At 38.1% G+C, this 21,294-nt stretch overlaps 1 protein-coding gene across 21 annotated transcripts in view; it reads right to left on the reverse strand.

The window, feature by feature from the left end:
• Positions 1-21,294, reverse strand: part of ATXN2 (ataxin 2) — a 153,282-nt gene that overhangs the window by 58,950 nt on the left and 73,038 nt on the right. For 19 of the 21 annotated variants that reach the window (XM_026456584.2, XM_026456589.2, XM_026456591.2 and 16 more), the window contains exons 6-14: positions 17,438-17,562; positions 13,032-13,123; positions 12,031-12,228; positions 10,413-10,591; positions 8,373-8,582; positions 5,553-5,735; positions 2,897-3,094; positions 2,401-2,508; positions 2,060-2,130 (exon numbers count right to left, since the gene is read on the reverse strand). In XM_026456584.2, coding sequence (XP_026312369.1) covers positions 2,060-2,130; positions 2,401-2,508; positions 2,897-3,094; positions 5,553-5,735; positions 8,373-8,582; positions 10,413-10,591; positions 12,031-12,228; positions 13,032-13,123; positions 17,438-17,562 — 1,364 coding nt within the window. The remainder of the gene's footprint in view (positions 1-2,059; positions 2,131-2,400; positions 2,509-2,896; positions 3,095-5,552; positions 5,736-8,372; positions 8,583-10,412; positions 10,592-12,030; positions 12,229-13,031; positions 13,124-17,437; positions 17,563-21,294) is intronic. The other 2 variants (XM_026456583.2, XM_026456585.2) reach the window with 2 other exon arrangements.

The following is a 21,294-nucleotide window of genomic DNA, read 5'->3' on the forward strand; positions in this document are numbered from 1 at the left end:
GAAAAAAACTGCACACTCATGTTCGTGGCAGCTTTATTCAGAATAGTCAAATAGTGAGACCACCACAAATAGCTACAAACTGATGAATGGATAAACAAAATGTAGTATTATCCATATCATGGAATATTAGTAAAAAAAAAGAAATGAAGTACTAAAACATGCTCCAACATGGAGGAACCTTTATAACACTACCCTAAGTGAAAGAAGCCAGTCATAAAAACCATATATTTTATTATTTCATTTGTATGAAGTGGAAATTTGTCCCAAATAAGCCCATCCATAGAGACAGAAAGTAGATTAATGGTTGCTCAGGGATGGGAGTAAGGGAAAGGGAAGGGCTGGAGGCCAGTGTGGAACAACTGCTAAACTGGGCATGGGGTTTTTTTGGGGGGTGAAGAGTATGTTTTAAAATCAACTGAGGAGATGGTTGTATAATATAATTGTGAATATATTAAAAACCACTGATTTATACACTTTAAGTAGTTGATTTATATATGTAAATTATATTTCAATAAAGCTGTTACAAAAACATGCTAATTCACATGCTTCAAAGTAAAAATGTTTTTTCTTCATGAGATATTAAATTCAATCCAAGTGTACTATAAGAGGGGGCTGAATGATGTTAAAAAAATAATGCTGAGGAAAAAACTCAAATGGGAAAGAATACCTACAGCAAGACATCATTTATAGCAAATTTAAGATTATGCAAAAATATCATCTATTGCTCATAGATATATTCATATGCAGTGTAAATATAAACAACTGCACAGAAAAGAAACCTTCCTTTTGGAAGAGGGGGAAGCAGTTGAGGAGCGGCAAATACATAACAGGAGTACCTGTGTTAGAATGCTTAACTTACTAAGCTGGGTAGTGGGCACATGATCATATTCAATATTCGTTGTATCATGTGTATGCATTAACTATTGTTTAACAAATTGAAACGCCTTTTTTTTTTTTTTTTTTTGAGACGAAGTCTTGCTGTCGCCCAGGATGGAGTAGAGTGGCGTGATCTCGGCTCATTGCAACCTCTGTCTCCTGGGTTCAAGTGATTCTTCTGCCTCAGCCTCCTGAGTAGCTGGGATTACAGGTGCCCGCCACCATGCCAAGCTAATTTTTCTATTTTTGGTCAAGACAGGGTTTCACCATGTTGGCCAGGCTGGTCTCGAACTCCTGACCTTAGGTGATCTGGCCCACCTTGGCCTCCCAAAGTGCTGGGATTACAGGTGTGAGCCACCATGCCCAGTCAACAAATTAAAATTTAAGTTAACAACTGTTAATAGCATTAAAGCTGAATACATACATGTGCTAAAGTATTAAATAATAAGTAGTATTTTGAATGTTACCAATAAATCAAGAATGAAGCTATTATTAACATTTAGAAAGCTAAAACACAGGCTGAGGATAGGCTGCCTTTGCCTTTGATTCACTCATCCTTTAATTCAGCTACTTTCTTTAAAAGGCTGATTACTAGATTTACCTTTCTAAGAAGTTAACTTTCCAGAAGATTTCTTGGTTGGTCTCAAAATCTACCTTGATATCTATAGTATATTATAGTATATAATGTGCAAAAGAATGAAATGACAATCAAGGAGAGATGGTAAGCAAAGCCTGTCCTAAGATAGAGAAATAATGTTACAGAAAGATTTTGACATAATATATTTGTGTACAAAGTACAAATCTCCAACTACCTCAGAACACCAGAGTCCAGTACATCTTCAATTTGCCACACTAGATTATTAATGACTTGGCCTTGCTCTACTAATATCTAGCTTCACTGAACAAAGTAATCAAATGACCATCAAATACTAAGCTGTGCTATGGTGGTTTCAAATGTGAGAGCTATACTCTCATTTGATACCTACATATTGGTTACTAAATCTCATGATTTTAGTTATCCCACTTAAAGGATAGGCAAGACCACTTTAAGAATGTTCTGCTTTCTACATATATGGTTTGATGTTTCTGATTGTATACATAATGTATTTCTATAAATAGATGATAAATCTTTAGTAACGTTTATTTTTTAAAACTCAAATTAATCAGTCAGGACAACACTTACCCTAAAATCATTCTTAAATTTCTTTAAATCATCAATCTGTTTTCTATGTTCAGAAACAATTGGTGATATACCTATAAAATTAAGAACTGTTAGACACAGGTTTATTTTTAAACTTTAACATTGTATTCTTTTTAGTATGAGATGATAGAAATTAGAATAAGATATAAGATCAAAAAATAATTTCAAATATTAAATTTGGATTTTGGAATTTGTCAAGCAATACATTTATCTATCACAATAGTAAGAAAAAATGTTGAACGAAAATATTCCATATAGGCATGAAATTAGACACACTCCTTCCTATTTCTACAGTTAAGCCTAATGACTCTTTAAACTCTAACCTTTGTTTTCAGCCTTTGAGAAGCTAGGTGATGTTTCATTGGGCTTAATATTTTCTTTATTTCCTGCAGGAGAGTTCTGCCTTTGATCTTGAAGCCTGGAATCTTTAGCTAGAAAACATTAAAAGAAAAAAAAAATTCAGAGTTAGAAGTTAGAAAAGTAAAACAAGAAAACACTGAACAATAATTTTGATTTCCTATGTTTTTGGAAAAGAATGCTTTCATTTAAACAGAGGCTTTTTTCCTTTGCAGATGTCATATGAAACACCAATAATTTTATTTACATAGGTATCTGACACCCAGGAATGTTAACCTTTCTAACATAGACATTATATTAAATTAGTATTAAACATCATCAAAATTTACATAAACTTTTAAATGTGCATTAAAAATACTTGTCTATGAATAAAAATAAGCTAGAATTTTTTCATATAATGTTACCCTCTAACATTCAATTTCACAGCTGAGATTATGGATCTAGAAGCCCTTTGTTACATACCTTCACTAGAAGGGGTAACAGCTCTGTTCGATGCAGGACTAGCAGGCGTAGGAGATGCAGCTGGAATAGGCATGGCAACAGCTTCAGTTGGAATAATACCAGCTTGGGGAGAAGCAAGAACTGGCCCACTGGGGGTATTTCCAATACTGTTCTGTCTAGGAGACCTGGGTCTATGAGTTTTAGGGGATAATCTTGGAACTAGAAGAAAGGGAAAATTTATTTATTACATTCTCAGTTCAAATGTTACTTCCTCAAAGAGGCTTCTCTTACGACCTAGGTAAAACAGTCCTCTCTAGCCCTTTTCCTTTATCCCATTAATGTTTTCTTTTCCAAAATGTTAGGAATTTGCTGGCAATCAAAACCACAAGTATCTGAAGAAAAACAATTACTAATACATTAAGTATGATTTTCTCTCCTAACTAAATGTTAACAAGTGCTTCTCCTGCCTCAGCCTCTGGCGTAGCTGGGATTACAGGTACTCGCCACCATATCCAGCTAATTTTTTGTATTTTTAGTAAAGATGGAGTTTCATCATGCTGGCCAGGCTGGTCTCAAACTCCTGACCTCAGGTGATCTGCTTACCTTGGCCTCTCAGAGTGCTGGAATTACAGGCATGAGCCACCACGCCTAGCTCTATACATTCTTTATAGCAACATCAAGGTTCACTGTGCAGTAATCAAGGAAACTCGAGACCCATGTTAGTCAAAAGGGGAAGATAATAAAAACAGGGTTTGTATCTCATACGACTTCCAAGTATGTATCTAATAGGTTTCATATACCATTATAAACCTATCTGCAGAGATCAGATTCAAAGGTTTAGAGAAAATGGTTTGATTACTTCATTTTAGTGGTTTTTTTTTTTTTTTTGTAAGTCACAAGCGTCACGGAAGAAAACTACTCTTCAACAACTGCCATTTTTCCAATTAGTAAAAAGAGCAAATCTATAATGCTATTCTGAGTGTATCTCCAAAACTATGCTTATACTTTTTCACTTCTAATCATGTTATTCTCAAAATTCATTTCCAGACCATCTAAGTAATGTCAAAAGATTAATGGAATAGTTGAAGCAGATTTTTTTTTTTGAAATGGAGTCTCGCTCTGTAGCCCATTTTTAAAATTTTTGTTTTCTTGGTAGTCTTAAGATAACTGAAGACCAAAGAAGAAAATAAAAAGTACAAAGGAATTTATGGTACAATTACATGAATGTACACCACATGAAGCTGAGCAGAAATGTGTATCAACTAAAAACAGATTTAACAGTTGGGTTTTGCTTTGTTTTTGTTTTCCTTAAGCTTGAAGATCTTGCTTCTTTTTTCTTTTTTTTTTTTTTAGATGGAGTTTTCCTCTTGTCACCCAGACTGGAGTGCAATGGTGCGATGCTGGCTCATGCAACCTCCACCTCCAGGGTTCAAACGATTCTCCTGCCTCAGCCTCCAGAGTAGCCACCACACTTGGCTAATTTTGTATTTTTAGTAGAGGTGGGGTTTCACCATGTTGGTCAGGCCGGTCTCGAACTCCTGACCTCAAGTGATCCACCTACCTCAGCCTCCCAAAGTGCTGGGATTACAGGCATGAACCACCGCACCTGGTCAATCTTGTTTCTTTTAAAGGTTCTACGGACTGATTAAATAGACTGTTTTTTTTTTTTTTTTTTAAAGCTCTTGCTCGCCACAGTTATGGGAACAAAGCACTAAGGATTGATTGGCAAAGTAGCAAAAGCAGTCAGCCTTATTGTAAAATCATGTCAACATCTAATTTTTATACTTTTTTTTCTTTTTGAGATGGAGTCTTACTCTGTCGTCTAGGCTGGAGCGCAGTGGTGCGATCTCGGCTCACTGCAAGCTCTGCTTCCCAAGTTCACGCCATTCTCCTGCCTCAGCCTCCAGAGTGGCTGGGACTACAGGCACCCGCCACCACGCCTGGCTAATTTTTTTGTACTTTTAGTAGAGACAGGGTTTCACCATGTTAGCCAGGATGGTCTCGATCTCCTGACCTTGTGATCCGCCCACCTCAGCCTCCCAAAGTGCTGGGATTACAGGCGTGAGCCACTGCACCCAGCCTAATTTTTATACTTTTATAGCTGGTGTCAGCATATTCCTTATGCTAATCACAGATAAAACTTGGACGCTTCATTTGTATTTGATATTCCTTATAATGGAAATATAGTTGGGAATTAGTGCCCTATACAGGTGCTATAGAAACACACTACAATGTAAGCCAAAAATAAATGTTTACAGAATGTACTGATAAACAAAGCTGCTAAAAAGGAAATACGATCCCTACAAATAGTGTTACATACTGTGTTTGCCTTGTATTCGAGAGGTACATTACAAAACTTTATAGTTTTATAATATATCCATATTTATGAACCTTACAAGAATCTCATCACAACCCCATAATGTAGACTAGGCAAAAATTATTAACACTTTACTCACTGAGAAATCTCAACTTCAGAATGAATGTTTGACTTGCTTTAATATATGATGAATAAGTGGCAGAGCCCAGAATAAAAATACGGGTTTCCCAATTCCTGGTGATTCCACTGTTTTTAATATATATATACTTACACTTCCTCAAACAGAGTTGTAGCTCAGCCCTCTTTACATCTAGTGTAATGACAAAATGAGTACCGTCATTATGCCCAAGTGTTACCTACCCCCACTGACCACTGATGACCACGTTCCCCCCGAGGGACTGGTCCTTGCTACTGGAGGAGTAGCTGCTTCACTGGGTGGGTTGTGGGATACAAACTCTAGGCCACTGGATATGGAACCCCTCCCAGCAGAAACTCTGTGATTTCGAGGATGTCGCTGGGCCTTTGGGGACATCCTTGGAGGCCCTAAGGAAGAAACAGTGAACATCACATAAATGCCATGATGTTCATCAGTACTACTTTTCTGCTAAATACACCCATCCACACACACATGCACACACACACACTCTCACTCACTCTACAGTTTTTCCTTGGTTAAAAATAGAAAAAAAAAAACCACCCTACATATTTTTTGGCCATACTAATTCTTTCAGAATTATTTTGTGGAATGCCATAAAGTTTTGTAAATAAATTTTATTATTTCCCTTTATTTTTAAAGAAAGGGAGGGATGAAGTTGGTGGTAAGAAATCAACAATAAGATGTCAACTCTTAAAATAACTGTAGCAATCTGTTTCAACTATGTCTTATTTGTAAAGAAATAGGTTATTAGAAATTATGACTACATGATAAAATATTTTCAACATTCCATATATTTTACCTTTCCCCACCCCGAATTTTCTACATTACTTCTAAAATTAGAAAAAAAAAAAAAATTTAAACAGCAGACTATTAATCCCTATACACTCGATACTACTAAAATATATGTACATACCCTTCTTAAATTTCTCTAAAATTTTAGGTTATTTATCTCTTCTATCATGATCATCAATTTTAAAACTAGGCTTAAAACAGTAAGCAGTAACAGTAACCTGTAAGCAGTTTCTTAGGCTTAGCAGGCTGTAAGCTGAAAATTCTATTAAGGAGATGACTTCTATTAGTCTATTAATAGATGACCAATATAACTGACATTTGGGGAAGAAATCAGTACTACATGAATTGTCAAAATTCTGCATTATTGATTCTGCCATGCCACTAGTGACTACTCTTTCTAAATCAGCCTACTGCGCATTAGATCAATCTATTAGTTAAGAAGAGTGGACAGAATGGCCCTCATCAGACAAGTCTACTGGTGTTAATACCAAGCGAAAACTTTCCTAATGTAAAGCCAAATCTCCTCACTCTCTCACCCTGCTGCCAAACTCTTTAGAACTTCAAATTAATGTGTGTTCCCAAAAGAATTGGTTTTTTTTATTATTATTTTTTAAGACAGAGTCTCTCTCTGTTGCCCAGACTGGAGTGCAATGGTGCGATCTCAACTCACTGCAACCTCTGCCTCCCAGGTTCAAGTGATTCTCCTGCCTCAGCCTCCTAAGTAGCTGGGTATTTTTAGTAGAGACGAGGTTTCACCACGTTGGCCAGGCGGGTCTCAAACTCCTGACCTCAAGTGATCCGCCTGCCTCAGCCTCCCAAAGTGCTGAGATTACAGGCGTGAGCTACCATACCTGGCTCCCAACAGGAATTTAAACAAGAACATGATCTTTAGAAGAATGCTAATGTTATGCACTATAATTTTCAAATGGAAATATTCAACATCTCTGAATGACGCAGAAGGTATATTTCTATGTGAATAGTTATAGTCTATCAGCAGTCCTTATATCTTAATGTAATAAAGATGTTCACAGTCATTAATGACCATGTCTTATTTAGTATATTCTCATTAAATAAACATCACTTATTCAAATAATGGACTGCAAGAAAAACATCAACAGAACTTTGCATTCAGTGACCACTATTAAGGCCCTTTTGAGCAAAGAAGTCACCTTGAAAATCAGTGGAACTTGCTCTTCAAGGTTAGATGCTTCAAGGTCACATGACCTGCCTGCTTAGATGGTAACAATTTATTTAAAAGTAGCCAATATAGTTTTCTCCAGGGAAGCAGGAGAAACACATTTTGTGCAGAAAACTTTATTAGTCCCAACATAATCAATATTAACTAATTTCAATGAACAAATCAGATGAAAATTTTAACACAAATATTCAGAACTAATATCAAAAGGACATTATGATTCAGAAAACAGGTTTTTAATATATATGGGTGGCATTAAAATTGGAATGTTACCTTTCTACAACATATCCATGTATTCGATATGTGGCAATGATGGATTAAGCACCAAATACTGAATAAGAATTACAAGATTTTATTCTTATTTTTGATGAGGAAAAAAATAGCTAAATATTCAAATTCATGTCATTCTTATCAATAATTTTATCTCAGATCAAGGACTTCTCCCAGATTAAAGCAGCCTTTCACTATGTAAGATTGCAAAGCTAACTTTAAAAAAAATTACTCAGTTAAATTTAGAATTCTTCTGGCATTCTAAAAATCAAACTACTTTAATCGAAGGGCAGACACACAAAGGCAGCTATATGGGCTGTTGCTCTCAAAAAGGACCCAGAAAACACCATTCCTGCTTATGGCCAATAGGAAGGTTCACTAGGACCTTGACCAAAGAGCTGTAAAATGAACCAAAGTTCAAGCTGGTTGAAGAAAGTTCATTTGTTTAACTCCTGTATACAGTGCAAATAAGGAGGGGGAAGGCTGTGGGGCAGACCTTTCTGGGGCTGTAAAGAAGCATTAATTATCAGGCAGAGATAAACCCCCTTTTTAACAACAATTCAGGAGAGTTTATGGCTTCACACAACATTTATCAAATTTCTCTCTAATGAACAAAAGGTTAATAGAAATAGTTTTAATAAACTAAAGTTAAAACACAGAAATTATAGGTTATTAAATAATGAAGAGGAAACTATTTTGTAATTATAAACTCACATAGGAGTTAAACAAAGACAAACAAAAACATGAACAAATTGTGGTATTGTACCTTCTGAAGACATGCGTTTAGGCATAGTAGAGACAGGAGCTGGAGAACCATGAGCAGAGGGGTGAGACGGGGGTCTGGATGGCCGCGAGGGGGGCCTGGAGGGCGGCCGTGTAGGGGTGGCTGCCCGAGGTGGAAGAGAGTTGGGACCTGACTGGTAGCGAGAAGGTGGGCGAGAGGAAGGAGATGGGCAAGGCGATGGCCAGGGAACACCTGACAGAACAAATGATATGAAGGAAAGTATAAAAACTAAAGAAAAAAATGAGGGAAAAAAGTAAACAGAAAAAAAGTAAAATGACAAAAATGATTTCTTGTACATTTTAACCCTTTGAGGACAGTCATTTGATTTGTGATAAGTTTTAGCATAACTTAAGAGACATAAATTCACATTTTACTTTAACCTCCTTAAGATTAAGTCTGTTTAAATGAATACACGTTCCCAAAGGGTTAATTAGGATCTACACACACTATTAAAGAAGACAGTTAAGACTTTGCCTATTAATCCTGCTTCTATAACTGTTTCTCAGTAATCAGTTGTTTAAAGGAATATAACATACACTAGATAATTTCACATAATAAATCACAATAATTCCTACTCAGGAATAAGATTATTTACTGTATTAGTTTTAACTCTGAGGCATAATGAAAATAAGCAGTAGCTATTATATCCAATTAGAAATGCTGGTTCCTTATAATTATCTATGATTTTCATCAGGTTTACACTTGAACCTAAAATTCAGTTTGAAATCTCATTAAGCAAGTCCCATTTAAGTAGAAATAAAACATTACTCTTCTAGAGTCACGGGAGTATCAAATGATAATATTCATTGCTCTTTCAAAAAAAAAGTCTTGACCTCATTAAACTAGAAAAAGGAAGACCTTCTAAATAATTTACACAGTTATCTAAGCGACTGCTTAATAAATACTGCAACTACAAAGCAGTCATCACCAAATAAATTTATATTGATGGATATGCCTAGGTAAAGATACACGTAGTATTTAACATTACATATCACTTACCTTAATCTTATCAAACAGTCCAGGTCTCCTCTCCATAGGGTTCCACACACTTGAGTATCATACATTTTTCAGCCCCCTTCAGGTTTTTTAGCTTTAAAATTCTGTTTATAAACAACTAAAATCTTTCCTCAGTGAGCAAAGAAATTTCACCCCCAATATTAAGTACTTAAAATACTCAAGAGTGTCCATTTGGAGAGGAATTCTGGAGAAAAGACTCAATGAAAACAAATGAAATTGGAAACTGAGTGTTCTCTATTTTCATCTTTCTAACTTTCCAAATTTAAATGGCTGAAATTGAATGACCATTCTTTTCCCAAAGTTAGTAACATACTATTGCTATTACTATTCCCATACCATCCACAGAACTGTTGTTCAGTATCCCTGATTTATGGAAAAGATCCATAACCTACAAGACATACTCAACCTAGATTTAGAGGTAGAGTAAAAAATGTCTTCCTACTAATGATTCAGGTTTCTTTCAACATCCACCCTTAGACTAAGGGTTGTTTTTGTTGTTTTTTAAGCACATTTCTTTAATTACTTTCTTCACATGACTCTTGATCATGTCTTGTATTATAAGCTACCTCAGATCCTTTCTTGAAGCATAATATAGAAACAAATAATGAGAATTAATCTATATTAACTACAGTGTTGCACATAGGTTAGAATTTTCCATATAAACTATGTCTAAATAATTTTATCATCCAGTGTTTTTAAAATTGAGAACCTACCCAAAGTTTCCAATTTCTTTATATGTGGAGTGTTTTTGGCCAAGTGATTGTCTTGGGTTAAATGCAGCACTTTATCATGAATATTTCATCATGCTAAATAATGTATATGCCAATGACGTACACAATGTTTTACTAATTTGATATCCACAAAAGCCAATTTTAAGTAATGCTGAAGTGAAAAACTACTCCCCAAATCATTAAAGTGCACATTCTTATCAGTTATGCAAACTATTTTAAGTATTTAGAAAACTATTTGATCAATGATATTGACAAGTCTGGTCAAAATACTTGCCTCCATTAACTACTCTTTGGTCTGAACCAGAATTCGGGTTGAAATCTGAAGTGTGAGAAGTGGATCTTGATGGCATGGAGCCCGATCCAGGCTGGCCCATACGCGGTGAATTCTGTCTCCCACTTCCCCAGGATATGACTTCTCTATTTCTTTGTCCAGGAGGAATATATTTATTTTCCCTGAAAATGAGAGATCCTCTAAATCATTTTATTCCAAAAGGTACCAAGTCAATGAAACATATCTAAAAGTCATCTTGACAGAAGGGAATGCTTGTTACAAAAAGGTTCTACACTAAACCAAACTGCCTCACTCCCAGATGCCCTGTTCTTCCATCTTACCCTGAGTTCTAACCTCTGGCCTGTCCCTTCGCTTAGATTCTGCTCCTAAGCACAAAGTTTAACAGATGTGTGCTCATTCTCGTCCAACTTGACCTCTCTGTGGCTGATTCTATCAATCTTGGTCTATCTTCAACATTTTTTGTCCTTCACTTTCTCAGTTTTATTTTCTCTGAGGTATCTTCTTTCACTGGCTCTTCTTTGGTTTTCCATGGCTCCAATATCGGCAATGCTGATGAAACCTCAAACTGAACCACCAGTCTCACAGTGTCAACATTTATCAGTGGACATGTCAATTCAAATCACCAGACTCTAAGCTGACTGCCTTGAAGAGAGGATGCATCTCTTAGTTTATCAGATAGGTAGCAGGTATTTCTCAACACGTTTATGAATAAATGAAAGATCCACAAGCCTCACAAATACAATTAGCTGCACAAATGGAGTCATAGTTTTTCCCCTCAGACTTGCTCCATGTTTCCTCTCTCTCTCACCAGTACATCCATTAAGTCACTTAGTTATCAAATAAACCTCAGGTTCATCCCTGAACTAGGTGGTTACCAAATTCTCACAGCTGAACTATTTCAATGCACTAACTGTTCTCTGTATCTCAGCCAGTCCTCAATGCCTCAGGGTTTATTCACTTCATCTCCTTCCAACAGGGTGCTCTTTAGCATGACATGCCAAGTCCTTCAATGACCTCAGTTCCTACTATCAACTGCCACTGCTGCACCCAACACAGATCCTGTGTTCCAAACACACGCAACAACCAGCCCTTTCCTGAGCTGGCCAAATTTTCTCACACAGCCATGCTTGTACATGGCTTTTCATCAGGTGAGAAATTCTTCTCCCAACTCCTCTCTGAATGTCAAAGACCCTATTATCTTATCACAAAATGTCACCTCCTCAGTGAGGTTTTCTCTGACTCTACAGGTTATGCTAGCTCCTCCTCATTCTGTATGTTCCTAGTACTTTGAACATGCCTTTAACCAAGCAAATCATATTGTACTGCTGTGATTGTTACACGTATCCCCTACCAGATCACTATTTTAACAAGCTCTTCAAGAACTTGGATTGCTCACCATGATATACCACAGAGCTTACTCTCAAAAGCATTATTTTCCAAGATTGCCATAACCTTCTCTCTAACAGATCTTAAACCAATTCTACTTGCATTCTCTACCTAAGTTATATTAAAGGAAGAGGAAATATAGTAACAATACACCGTCTCACACAGACCTTGAGTTGTGTATCCAAAATACTGCATCATGATTTCCTTTAAATACCTAGTGTTTATGCTGTGCCCCTCACGTTCACTGGAATTTCTCTGAACTGCTGTGTATTTTTCTTCCTCACTCCTATCATCATTTTCCAGGGCCACTCGAGCTTTGTACTGGGCACTTGACTCAATTTCTTCTGCTAACTGGTTTGCCCTTGCTTCCCGTTTTAAAAATTCTTCTGAGTTATCTCTTTCTAAGGGCACCCTGAAACATGAGGAAAAGAAAAGCAAAATGAGTACTTTAAAGCCACAGTTTATATATCTGTCCTAATCAACTACTAAGAAAGTTTAGAGTTTAGAATACTGGTTTAAAAAAAAAAAAAAAAAACACTTAAAGTTATAGTGATCTGTTTATTTATAAATCAAAATTCTAACTTTTTTTCTGTAACTTTTTCTCCAGAGGAACATATTTCAAAAACTGGTTCAACTGTTCACCATAATCTCTACCATTGCAAATTTTGTGTTTTTTAACAACTTAAAAGACAAAACCAGCCAGGCACAGTGGCTCACACCTGCAATCCCAGCACTTTGGGAGGCCAAGGCAGGTGGATCACGAGGTCAAGAGATCAAGACCATCCTGGATAACATGGTGAAACCCCGTCTCTACTAAAAATACAGAAATTGGCTGGGCATGGTGGCGCGCGCCTGTAGTCCCATCTACTTGGGAGGCTGAGGTAGGAGAATTGCTTGAACCCAGGATGCAGAGGTTGCAGTGAGCTGAGATTGTGCCACTGCACTCCAGCCTGGCAACAGAGCGAGATTCCGTCTCAAAAGAAAAAAAAAAAAAAAAAACAAAACAAAAATTTGTTTAGAGCGTAAAAATAAGGTATAGGCAAACTACATTTATTCCCTTTTTAATGGAAATTTATCACACGTGGTAATAAGAGAAAAATTATTTCACAGAATTGTTTAACTTAAAAACTAACAGAAACATTTATTCATCATAAATTAAGTTGATGAAAATCAAAGACAAATGCACTAAAATAAAAACAAACGTTTTAAACTTACGTATATGAAGATAAACTGCTATCATACGTAGACACTACACCATAATTTTCTTCATTATATCGAAACATATCATTGGGATCCCATCCATTAGACTAGAAGAAAATGAAGATTGTTTTTCAAAATGACAAAGTATTTGTTCCCTTTCATTCAGTTATAACCAACATCTATATTAAATATCTAACAAGCTACTTGAGCAAAATTAGCAAATTAGAAAATAGGAAAAAATTTCCTTAAAAATGTTTTAGAAAAATACTTATCAGCCCTTCCAGTTGATAAATAACTATACAACACAATTATTTGAGCAGTTATTTTTAAAGTTTAGAACATTTTAATTACTTCATAACACAGCCTTCAGATCAGGGTTCTCTCTTTTCTCTAACCTGTAAAAGCCACCTTTCAGTAGAGACATCTGCGTTTACCTGTAACCTTCTTGAGATCACTGGTCTTCAGGTCTGTGAAGGACAGGAGGTACATATTTTACCTCTTTTAAACAAGGGATTCCACATGGAACAAGGGGTGCTTTTTAATAGCCAAAAATATTTCAAATATTTGGGAGAAAAAAGGGAGAAACCAACGCTTTCCCCCATGTTCAACGATTCCAAGGTGGGACCACGGTACTAGGTCCCTGGCAACCTCCCCTTCTTCCTGGGAATGCCCAAATGGGAAGGCAGCATGAAACGGTGAACAGGCAATCACTGGACAAAGTCACGAGAACTGGGCTTTAGAACTGGTTTTACCATTAATAGTTGTGAGACCTCAGAGGTGGCAACTCTGGATCTCAATACCCTAAACCTATAACCTCAGCATAGGTAACTCCACAATTCTACGAGGAAACTATAGGAAATTATCATTCACAAAAGGGAGGCTGCCTTCTTTTCTTGGTGGCGGGGAGCCAGGGGCAAGCAAGTTTATTAAGAAAGTAAAGAAATAAAAGAATTCTACTCCGTAGGCACAGCAGCTGAGGCTGCATCCTTAAAAGAATCAACCAATTGAGCCACAGGCTGGAAGATTATTTACCAGTGAATATTAATGTCTGGAAAATCACTTCTCTAATGTTTCAACTCCTTTTTTAAAGTCGTACTGGTGAAAAGTATAAAGTTCAGTAAAGGCTGTAATCCATCCCAGAAGAACGAACGCATCAACCAAGCAATGCTGATGGCAACCTCAATGCTAAGGCTTGCCTCAAAGTTCACCTATTAACCTTGGGTCCTCCTGGGCTACTCCAGGTAAGACTATAATATAAGTATACCACCAACGCAATTCCTTTTGCCAAACACATGGGCAGGAAATTACAATTACTTATGCGGGCTTTAAAATTACTTAAGTAATGTATGCCCTACATAAAAAAAAAAAGCACACAATACAGAAAGACATCCAGTAAAAAGTAAATGTCTTCCAATCCCAGTGCGCATAAATAACCACTACTAAGAGTTCTGGCTGGGCGCAGTGGCTCGCGCCTGTAATCCCAGAACTTTTGGAGGCCGAGGAAGGCGGATCACGAGGTCAGGAGATCGAGACCATCCTGGCTAACATGGTGAAATCCCATCTCTGCTAAAAATACAAAAAATTAGCCAGGCATGGTGGCGGGCACCTGTAGTCCCAGCTACTTGGGAGGCTGAGGCAGGAGAATGGTGTGAACCCAGGAGGCGGAGCTTGCAGTGAGCTGAGATGGCGCCACTGCACTCAAGCCTAGGCGACAGAGCGAGACTCTGTCTCAAAAGAAAAAAAAAAAAGAGTTTCAGCGGGGCACAATGGCTCACGACTGTAATCCCAGCACTTTGGGAGGCCAAGGTGGGCAGATCACCTGAGATTAGGAGTTCAGGACCAGCGTGGCCAACATAGTGAAACCCCGTCTCTACTAAAAATACAAAAATTAGCCAGACGTGGTGGCAGGAACTTGTAGTCCCAGCTACTCAGGAGGCTGAGGCAGGAGAATTGCTTGAACAAGGGAGGCGGAGGTTGCAGTGAGCTGAGATCATGCCATTGCACTCCAGCCTGGGCAACAGAGCGAGACTCCATCTCAAAAAGAGTTTATTGGGTGTAATTTCAGACATCTTCTATGCAATAAGAATATGAACAGCTCTTTTTAAAAAAAGACATTCATGGCCAGGAGAGGTGGCTCATGCCAGTAATCGCAGCACTCTGGGAAGCCAAGACGGGCAGATCATGAGGTCAGGAGTTCAAGACCAGCCTGAACCAACATGGTAAACCAACATGGTGAAACCCCATCTCCACTAAAAACACAAAAATTAGCCAAGCATCGCGACAGTTACTTAGGAGGCTGAGGCAGGAGGCTTGAACTCGGGAGGCAGAGGTTGCAGTGTGACAGAGCGAGACTCTGTCTCAAAAAAAAAAAAAAAAAATCAAATAGGATCCCAGTGTTCTGCAATGTGCTTTTTCTTTTAATAAATCTTAGATATCTTTCAATATTGGAACACCATTCTTTTTGGGAGATGTGTAGTGTTTCAACTGAATGGTAACATCATAAATCTAACTCATAGTATACTGATAGACCCTTAGAATGTTTCCAGTTTTTCACTATTAGAAATAATGCTATGGCCAGGCATGGTGGCTGACACCTATAATCTCAGCACTTTGGGAGGCCAAGGCAGGCAGATCACCTGAGGTCAGGAGTTCAAGACAAGCCTGGCCAACATATAGTGAAACCTCGTCTCTACTGAAAATACAAAAATTAGCTGGGTGTGGTGGCACACACCTGTAGTCCCAGCTACTTGGGAAGCTGAGGCAGGAAAATCACTTGAACCCAGGAGGCGGAGGTTACAGGGAGCCGAGATCGCACCACTGCACTCCAGCCTGGGTGACGGAGTGAGACTCCATCTCTCAAAACAACAACAACAACAACAACAACAAAAGAAATAATGCTGCAAAAAAAATAAATAAATAAAATAAAATAAAATAAAATAAAATAAAATAAAATAAAATAAAATAAAATAAAATAAAATAAAATCCTGGTCAGGCATGATGGCTCACACCTGTAATCCCAGCACTTTGGGAGGCTGAGGTGGGTGGATTACCTGAGCCCAGGAGTTCCAGATCACAATGGGCAACATGGTAAAACCCTGTCTCTGCAGGAAAAAAAAAAAAAAAAAAATTCTCACATATAATTATTTGCATGTCTTATGGATATATGAGGACAAAAATAAATTACTAGAGGTAGAATTGCTGGAACAAAGTGTATGTGCATTTTAAATTTTGATGAGCATTGCCAGATTCTCTCCAGAAAGCCTCTATCAATTTATCCACCTCACCAATAGTGTAAAAGAAGTCTCTGTTTCCTCACATTTTTCATACAGGTGATGTGATGTACAGACTTGAGAACCATTATATTTGGTTATATATGATTCGTTAAAGTTTGAAAATTAATGACATGTTGCCTGTGTATATCCAGTTTTATTACTAGACTTGAGGTCAAAGTAAGACATTTTAGGCTTCTTGTCTGAGGAAGAGCGTCATTATTAAGCTGATTAAGTTTGATGCCTTAAACATCAAACACAGATATGTTACAAATTCTCTTTCTACTCAATGGAAGGTTCTTCATTCTACTCAAATTTTGCTACCATAACACTCATTTTTGGCAAAAGACTGCTTTGTATCTCTATGCTCTCTATCCTAAAGATAGAGTCTTTATTAAGCATTTGTTTTTATTTTTATTTCGTAGAGAAGGGGTCTCATTATGTCATTCAGGCTGGACTCCAAATCCTGGGCTCAAGTGATCCTCCTGCTTCAGCCTCCTAAGTAGCTGGGACTACAAGCATGTGCCAGCATATCCAGCTAAGCACTTCAAGTACAGATAATGGATTAAAGAGAGAAGCAAAACTAGTACGTGACAAGAGGCATTTTAGAAATAAAAGAGTTTTATGGAGAATAATCCCAATTTAAGACCAAGAAATTTATGTAATGCTTTAGTTCCAATGTAACCTAATTATTTATCTTAATAATGACAACCTTTTCTTCAGACAAGAAGCTTAAAATGTCCTACTTCAACCTCATCTCTAGGTGAAGTCAACAATTAAGACACCACTTTCCTTAGGCTACCTTATTTGGCAGGGTGTTAAAGCAAAACACACCGGCATTTCCTATGATTTCTACCTTTAATTTAAGTTGCTTATTATTATTTAGTTTAATCACAAAGAAGTAATTCATGAGCATCCACAAGAACAGACAGTACTCCTGCTTAATCCCTACAAGTAAAATAACCAACATTTTTCTTTATATACTGCTTAGGAAAAAGTCTCTAGTTATACAACAAACTTGCTGCTCTAAATACACTCACTACAATAACAACAACAACAAAAACACACTTAAATTACAAACAAGTGATAGGATGTCATATGCATACCACACTGACCACAGAGTCTAGCACTAATTACAAAGATCTTACTTACTACATCATTTTCCAAAGCCTCAAGTTCCTCATTGGCTGTGAGTTCACCTGCATCCCAGGGCTCCAGGTCCTTCTCTTTGTGTTCGCCATTCACTTTAGCACTGATAGCAGAGTCAGTAAAAGCATCTGCAAAGAATGGTTTTGGTTTAAAGTTCATATAGTCAGGCAATCAGCTACACTCACACATATGAATCACCAACAAAGACATATGTTAAAAAACAATTACGAAAAATGAATTTCACATAATTGTTTAACTTAGAATCTAACAGAAACATTTATTCAACATAATTTAGGTTGATGAAAACAAAAGACAAATGCACTGTAATAAAGGTAAACTTAAAATGTACATATGTGAAGATAAACTGCTATCTAAACTGATACGGAATATATAACATTCAGTAAGAGTACGCTTTCACATTTAATTTAGCAAATGGAATCATAGATGACTATCAGTAAAGGTATTTTCTTCTCATAATGCCACATGAAGGTTTTTTTTTTTTTTTTGAGATGGAGTCTCATTCTGTTGCCCAGGCTGGAATGCAGTGGCACTATCTCAGCTCACTGCAACCTCCACCTCCTGGGTTCAAGCGATTTTCCTGCCTTGGCCTCCTGAGTAGCTGGGACTACAGGTACGTGCCACCACGCCCCGTTAATTTTTTGTATTTTTAGTAGATGTGGTTTCACCATGTTAGCCAGGCTGGTCTTGATCTCCTGACCTTATGATACCCCCACCTCGGCTTCCCAAAATGCTGGGATTACAGGCATGAGCCACCGTTCCCAGTCCACATGAAGCATATTTTAATGTACTGAAATAATTCATTAAATTATATTACAGATAATTACTCTGTGTGTCTCAGAAGTGATCAAGAAAATTTCTCGCCAGATGCAGTGGCTCATGCCTGTAATCCCAGCACCGTGGGAGGCCGAGGCGGGTGGATCACGAAGTTAAGAGATCGAGATCATCCTGGCCAACATGGTGAAACCCCATCTCTACTAAAAATATAAAAATTAGCTGGGCATCGTGGCGCACGCCTGTAGTCTCAGCTACTCAGGAGGCTGAGGCAGGAGAATTGCTTGAACCCAGGAGGTAGAGGTTGCAGTGAGTGGAGATCACACCACTGCACTCCAGCCTGGCAACAGGCTGAGACCCCATCTCAAAAAAAAAAAAAGAAGAAGAAGAAGAAGAAGAAAAGAAAAAAGAAAATTTCTATCAATCCATCAGAAATAACTTTTTTTTTTTTCTTTTTTGAGATGGAATCTTGTTCTTTCACCCAGACTGGAGTCCAGCGGCACCATCTCAGCTCCCTGCAACCTCCACCTTCCAGGTTCAAGCAATTCTCCTGTCCCAGCCTCCCAAGTAGCTAAGATTACAGGCGCCCACCAACAAGCCAAGCTAATTTTTGTATTTTTAGCAGAGACAGGGTTTCACCATGTTGGCCGGGCTGGTCTCGAACTCCTGACCTCAGGTGATCCACCCACCTCGGCCTCCCAAAGTGCTGGGATTACAGGCGTGAGCCACCGTGCCTGACCTAAAATATCTCTTTTGTTTAATGGATGTACTAATTAGATATATCTTCAGAATACTTGCAGCCAAATATATGTGGATTTTTTTTTTTAACTTTCCATATTGATGTCTATGTGCAGTGGTCAATATCCAAGCAAACTCTTGCCATTAATAAAGTAAAGCCATTCTAAGTAGTTTAAGCCCTCCCAGAACCCACTTCTTCATATATAACCACTCTGCTAAAAGTTCAGGCCCTACAGTATTACCTGTCACAGAAAGTTCAGGTGGCAGGCGTATCTGGACTTCCTATTAACACACTCTCACTTTGTGTCCTCTTCTCCTCTACTAATGTTACTGAAGAGTACTGATTTATGAAAGCAAATGTAGCATCCACATGTTTAGCTGACCATACTGCTGTCCGGCAAAGGAAATTTTCTCTAGTTGAGAGTTAGACTCAGCTAAATAAAGGACCACTGGGCAATGACGGCATTAGGAAATGCTCTGTAGATATAGGTTTGCATTTAAATGACTGGACCCATAGGGTACCACCTACTACGAACTAAGGAGTAATACTTCTGCTGATCTGGCTCTACTGAGGAATTAAGCTCTCAGTCACTGTTTCCTCCCAGTACTGCAAGTTGCCACTAAGAGGAGGAAGGGACGAATCAACAAGTAAATACACAATACTCCTAACAAGAGGTTATTTCAGAGGAATTTTTTATTTGGCAATGCTTCTATAACTGTCATTGTCTCCCTAATGGGCGAAGTGATGCCAAAATAAGAAATTTGAGCCAGCAGATGTAAGCATGGAACTTCAAGCCTAACTAATTCTAACCTCTTCTTATCCCAAACTAGGTGTGGGTAAGTATGAGTCTGTGTACCTGTACATCAGGAAATAAAAGCATCAATCCACCTCTGGGCTTAGCTGCCAGCTCCACCAGCAGTACTACTCCCACTGTTAGCAATTCTAAGAGCCAAGAGTGTGCTGAGGGAGTTCCCCAGAGTAGCAGGACTCAGATGGGGGTGGAATGGAGCATTCACTGGAAATGACTAAATTTTGGAAAATCTCCATAAGAGGTTCCAAGAGACTAATGCTATCTTACCAACACCTCATCTTTGCTGAAAGCTACTGATGGCACTAAAAATCTGACCTTATTTGATACTAACCTGAATCAAGTCCTACTCTACATTATCTTAAAGTTATGTGGTTTGCTGGCAAAAATTAATTTAGCCATGTGTATTTTCAAGAATGTAAAATGTTCCAAGAAAACATCAAATAATAACCTACCTTAAGATCCTGAAATTCCTTTAATTCTTACAACACTAGACAAAAAACTATACTACAGGAAAATTCCAAACCAGTCATATTATCTTCTGGAAGAAGCAACAGGACTGTTCCTTTTCATGTAAGATCCTGTCAATGTTTTAATCTTACTAGTTTTTGAAAAGCACACATTTAAGGCCGGGCGCGGTGGCTGAAGCCTGTAATCCCAGCACTTTGGAAGGCCGAGACGGGCGGATCACGAGGTCAGGAGATCGAGACCATCCTGGCTAACACCGTGAAACCCAGTCTCTACTAAAAAAATACAAAAAGCTAGCCGGGCGAGGTGGCTGGCGCCTGTAGTCCCAGGTACTCGGGAGACTCAGGCAGGAGAATGGCGTAAACCCAGGAGGCGGAGCTTGCAGTGAGCTGAGATCCGGCCACTGCACTCCAGCCCAGGCCACAGAGCAAGACTCCGTCTCAAAAAAAAAAAAAAAAAAAGAAAAGCACACATTTAAGTAAATAAAGCATTTATTTAGACAGAAGCTCAGCATCAAAGACAATACTCTCTTGATTCAAGAAATTAAAGCTCAAAGCAGTTAGAGATTTCTTTTTTTTTTTTTTGGGGGGGCGGGGGAGGGACGGAGTCTTGCTCTGTCGCCCAGACTGGAGTGCAGTGGCCGGATCTCGACTCACTGCAAACTCCGCCTCCCGGGTTTATGCCATTCTCCTGCCTCGGCCTCCCGAGTAGCTGGGACTACAGGCGCCCGCCACCTCGCCCGGCTGGTTTTTTTTGTATTTTTTAGTAGAGACGGGGGTTTCACCGTGTTAGCCAGGATGGTCTCGATCTCCTAACCTCGTGATCCACCCCTCTCGGCCTCCCAAAGTGCTGGGATTACAGGCTTGAGCCACCGCGCCCGGCCAGAGATTTTTGTAGAACCATATAAATGGATATTTTTTCTCACTACAGGATATGTATGTGTGTGAAAATATTTAGAAAATCTTGAGTCAAGCTGTCTTCAAATCAAAAGATCCCAAATTTACATACAAAGTAGCTTAAATATGTTTTTATGATATTATAATAAATGAATTT

The sequence above is a fragment of the Piliocolobus tephrosceles genome, chromosome 10 (assembly GCF_002776525.5).
Source record: "Piliocolobus tephrosceles isolate RC106 chromosome 10, ASM277652v3, whole genome shotgun sequence".
Lineage (NCBI taxonomy): Eukaryota > Metazoa > Chordata > Mammalia > Primates > Cercopithecidae > Piliocolobus > Piliocolobus tephrosceles.